The 5591-nt window shown below is 32.7% G+C and overlaps 1 protein-coding gene across 1 annotated transcript; it reads left to right on the top strand.

The window, feature by feature from the left end:
- Window positions 1–4340: 4340 nt before the first annotated feature.
- Window positions 4341–5093, top strand: LOC134602036 (olfactory receptor 6M1-like). Its single transcript, XM_063446538.1, has one exon. It carries the CDS (start codon window positions 4341–4343, stop codon window positions 5091–5093), a length of 753 nt encoding a protein of 250 aa, XP_063302608.1.
- The last annotated feature ends 498 nt before the right edge of the window (window positions 5094–5591 follow it).

Genomic DNA, 5591 nt, shown 5'->3' with positions numbered 1-5591 from the left:
AGCTCTCCTCCCGGTCCAGGGGGACTGCCTGTCTGCCCGGGCAGTCCCCCCTCGGCAGATCAGGACCCCACGGCCATGTGATCACTCGATCACATGACCGCAATAGGGGTCCATGTGTCTGCCTGCAGGGGGACTGTCTGTGCTGACAGGCAGTCTCCCTGCAAGTGAAAAATCATAAAATAAAGTGAAATAAAATCAATCAGTGTTAAAAAAATAATAATTTGTGTATATATATGATGTATATGCATGTATTATATCTATATATACCTATATATAATATATGTATATATATCATATATATAATGTCATACTAAGTGTATTTTTATATTTATATACGGTATACGTATATTAATATAGAAATACACTTATATTTAAATTACACACGAATATATACAATATACATAATAACTATATATATGGTATATATATATATATTATTATAAATACAAATAATATGTTAATAAAAATAAATAACAAAAAATAAAAATAATTTGTAATAATTAAAAAAAATTATATATATATATATGCAATTTTATTCTAACAGTATTTTGATATTGATATATATATATTTATATCAAAATACACTTAGAATGTAATGATATATATATATATATATATCTATGTATAAATAAATAAATAAAAATAATACGAAATATACATATGTCCACATACATAATTACATAAATAATTTCATAAATATACACGTAGACGTCAAATATATAAATATGTATATATATTAAAATTATACGTGCGTATTTATGTAATATTTTTACCTAATTAAGTCATTTTAATGATTGCAATTTGAGGGACCTGCCTGCCAAACCAGGCCGAAAGTCCAGATAATTTAATTTGCTAGCACTGTGTTTAACCCTTTAACTTTCTATGACAACCTAAATCCTGTACATGGGGGTACTGTTTTACTCGGGAGACTTCGCTGAACACAAATATTAGTGTTTCAAAACAGTAAAACATATCACAGCGATGATATTGTCAGTGAAAGTGAAGTTTTTTGCATTTTTCACACACAAACAGCTCTTTCACTGAGGATATTATTGCTGTGATATATTTTACTGTTCTGATACACTAATATTTGTGTTCAGCGAAGTCTCCTGAGTATAACAGTACCCCACATGTAGAGGTTTTATAGTGTTTGTGAAAGTTACAGGGTCAAATATAAGGCTTGATTTTACTTTTTTTTTTATTGAAATTTGTCAGATTGGTTAGGTTGCCTTTGAGAGTGTATGGTAGCCAAGGAATGAGAATTAGCCCCATGATGGCATACCATTTGCAAAAGAAGACAACCCAAGATATTGCAAATGGGGTATGTTCAGCATTTTTTAGTAGCCACTTAGTCACAAACACTGGCCAAAGTTAGCGTTTTTTGCATTTTTTACACACAAACAAATATAAATGCTAACTTTGGCCAGTGTTTGTGACTAGGTGGCTACTAAAAAAGACTGGACATACCCTATTTTGAATACCCTGGGTTGTCTACTTAAAAATATGTACATGTTAGGTGTGTTTCGGGGATTTATGACAGATAACGGTGTTACAATGTCACTATTGATACATTTAAAATATATATATATATTGAAACAGCAATTTCCTACTTGTATTTATAGGCCTATAACTTGCAAAAAAAAAAGCAATAAAGCGTGTAAACACTGGGTGTTTTTAAACTCGGGACAAAATTTTGAATCTATTTAGCAGTTGTTTTCATTAGCTTTTGTAGATAAGTAAAAGATTTTTCAAGTAAAAGTCCAAAAACATGTATTTTTTTTATTTTTCACCATATTTTATTATTTTTTTTTAAATACAATATATGACATAATACAAATAATGGTATGTAAAGAAAGCACTTCTTGTCGTGAAAAAAACAATATATAACTTGTATGGGAACCGTAAATGAGAAAACGGAAAATTACAGCTAAACACACACACCACAAAAGTGTTAAAACTGCTCTGGTCCTACAAACATCGCAAAAACAGGCCGGTCCTTAAGGGATTAAAGAGACACCCACTGTTCAAATAAAATGTTTAGTAGATATAGCCCCAAAGAAAACATTTACACATGTAATTATGCATTTTTCACTGGGGGTATATCACAAACAGCTTGCAAAAGCTAAAGTTCTCTTGTCTGCTGATTTTACAAGCCCTTCACTTCTAAGACATCCTTCTGGCTGGCCAATTGCAGACTTGGCAATGCAGCTCAATGAGAAGTCTTTTTACACAGGTGCTCTGGGCAATTGCTGCCTCTTGAGTTTAGCTCGACTGAGTTAAACAACCAGGAAGTAACAGGACCGGTTGTCTGACAGCCGGCGTGGTGTAACAATGTCCAATTAGAAAATGACCAATTTCTATGGAAATCTGCACTTTTTGTAAAACGAAAAAAAGAGGACACACTCTTCAAACCTTAAACACTTAAGCAAGCTGATGTGCTTTAGGTGTATGTAGTATATATTTTACGGAGAGACCCCATATGCTGCCCGGTGTAATATGAAGACAGTTTTTTTTTTATTTCACATTTTTCTTTTTTTTCCCCAATATAATTTTTATTTCACTTTTTTTCCAGAAATTTAAAAACAAAAACAAAAAGACAGTTAATTTGGACACATGCTATTAGGGAGCGGAGACAATTTTACTCATAATATCTAATTTAATTATATTCATTAAAGTTATATATGAGGAGCTATTGATCTATTGTTTAAAATGTAGGATAATAGAGATGATCTTAATTAACCTTACAGTGGGCTTTCTGCCACCAGAGAGGATGTTACTAAGACTGGGCTAAGCCCCACTGCCTGTTTCTCTTTCTAGTCAGAACCACTTATTCTTACCAGGCAGCAATTGACCTCTTTGTCTATAGCAATCTTCACATGCCGAAATGGACACCTCGACCTGCACTTCTCCAAGCACTGCCATTACAAAGTCATTAATGTCTCACTGGCCGAGTGATACAACTCTCCTCACCAACAGGTCCTCAGATATTCTTAGAGAGAGCATTTCTTACTAACTGAGACCAAATTACCTCATAAAAGAACCGGCCCACCAAACATGTGATGAGAAACATTTTTATAGACATATATGACATTAGATAGTAAACAACCATAAAAACATATAAAATACAGTATATGATACATTTACGTACTAATTTAAAAAAGGGGGAATTGAGGCAAATCCTGAAAATGCATTTATCAGTGGTGGTAATGCCGCAAACATCAAAATGTAAACAAAATATGGACTAATGACACACACACACAAATACAGTTTTAAAGATTTATCTTCCCATACATCTTTAGATTTGAAATTGTTTTAAAGTTTATAGGCTGCTGTTTGTATTATATCTTATAACATGTATAGATAAAGTAAATTCAACAAGGTAAGTTTGAATGCACAAGAGGTGATGTGTTGATGGATCAAGGAGAAGAAGAAGCTGAGATTAGTGAGTTCAGAGTTATAACATACGGATAAAGCAAACACAAACAGATAAATAATTCATCCCCTGCACTCACTAAAATAATTAGTAAAATGAGTTCTAAAGCTTTGATTTGGTGAATCATGGGTAGTATTAGTACATAAAATTATTTTCTTATACATATAATTATCAATGTTGTTGATCATGTCCTTGGTTATGTCGCCAGGTTTTCTTTAACCCATTAAGGACCAAACTTCTGGAATAAAAGGGAATCATGACATGTCACACATGGCATGTGTCCTTAAGGGGTTAAAGAGGTAACACAGGATGTCATTGATTATGTGATTGCTGATATCAATATGTCATTGATTAAATGTGATCACATAAACTTACTAGAATGAGGCATGAACCTAAATGCCGAGATCATGGCATTTTTATTCATTGGAATTAAAAATTATCATGGTTATTTATTGAACTTGAAAGGCTTTGAATTGACCATTGGATTTGAAATTTGATGCCAAAAATAGTCAACTTAAAAAATAAATTCCTACTCAGATCTGTATCCAACTTATTGCAAACCATTGGGTCTTTTCCTCACAATTTCTTGTTTAGAAAATTTCCTGGAATTGTTAGTTTCATCCCTGAATAATTGTATTAATGTAGGAGTAAAGTTCCAATACCAAAGACCAAATAAACCCTGGAGAGCTATTGTGTAAAGTCGTGTTAATGTAAGATACACAAATAACAAATAATGCATTTTTTTCAGATTGTTGTTGAAATGAACTGGACGGAAGTGTTACACTTTGAACATGATTCATTTTTTGACCCTTTGTTGTTTTTATTTATTTCTATATACATCTTCACATTGACTGGAAACTTAATAATTATTTTATTGGTGGCAAAGGTCCAGAGTCTAAAATCTCCCATGTATTTCTTCCTCAGTCAGTTATCATTGTCAGATATCTTGCTCACCACAAATATAACTCCGAACATGCTTCATGTTATAATTAATGGTGGAAGTACAATATCCATCGCTGGTTGCATCACACAAATGTACTTTCATGGTGTTTCAGCCAGTGCAGAATGCCTACTTCTCACAGTGATGTCGTATGACCGGTATTTGGCCATCTGCAAACCCTTACATTATACCTCTATCATGGACCTTAGACTTCAAATCTACTTGGTTATTTCTTCTTGGCTTCTTGCTTTCCTATTTTCATTAGTATTGACCAGTGTTGTATGTCAGTTACGTTTTTGCAGCCCTCACATAATTAATAATTTTTTCTGTGATTTCGCACCTATTTTAGAGATGTCCTGTTCAGATGTTACAATTGCTAAACTTACGAACTTTGTATTAGCCATCCTTGTTTCTGTTTTACCATTTTCCTTTATTATTTATTCGTATATCTCGATATTTATCACCATCTTTAGGATTCCTTCCACGAGAGGAAAACAGAAAGCCTTCTCCACCTGCAGCTCTCACTTGATTGTAGTGACCATGTACTATGGAACTATAATAACCGTATACATTATTCCAAATAGTGGATCATCTTTTAACACCGATAAAGCCATATCTCTTCTATACACCATGGGAACCCCATTACTGAATCCAATTATATACAGTTTAAGAAACCATGATATTAAGACAGTTATAAAGAAATTGATTTACATAAGTTAAATATTAATTCACATTAACCTGCATGATGTGTTTACCATAGAAAGCAGAATGCAAAACAGAAAACGCTCAGTAAACTAATATAGAATCCAGACTTTTTTCAATGAGCCCCTGGAACTTCATTCAAGTGTTTTTGATTAAATTGCCAATTGAGAGATGCCCTGTGCATACTTGACATGTTTATCTATTTATTACAATTTAAAAACTTACAGAACTAATTAGAGTCATCACATAATAGGTACGCATAATACAATCAAGCAATAGTAACCCCCTAGTACATTACAGAATGCCTTATCCAGATGTATGTCAGGGTGTATACAAATGTAACACATCCATGAAGCAATGATGGAACAAAACTATAACATAAATTATAACTAAAATATACTTAATGGAGCTAGGTGACCGAGGTAGATATATATAATCCACCAAGTATGTTGTATGTAGACATATAGTGCAACATTTAAAAATAAAACGAATGAAAACTGATATGAAAAAAATCAT

Source organism: Pelobates fuscus, chromosome 3, assembly GCF_036172605.1.
Source record: "Pelobates fuscus isolate aPelFus1 chromosome 3, aPelFus1.pri, whole genome shotgun sequence".
NCBI classification, from domain to species: domain Eukaryota; kingdom Metazoa; phylum Chordata; class Amphibia; order Anura; family Pelobatidae; genus Pelobates; species Pelobates fuscus.
This window is presented reverse-complemented; position numbering and strand designations above follow the sequence as displayed.

What these genes read in the sequence shown, in the direction of transcription:
- LOC134602036 (XM_063446538.1), top strand. Translation starts at nt 4,341, where the DNA reads ATGTATTTCTTCCTCAGTCAGTTATCATTGTCAGATATCTTGCTCACC.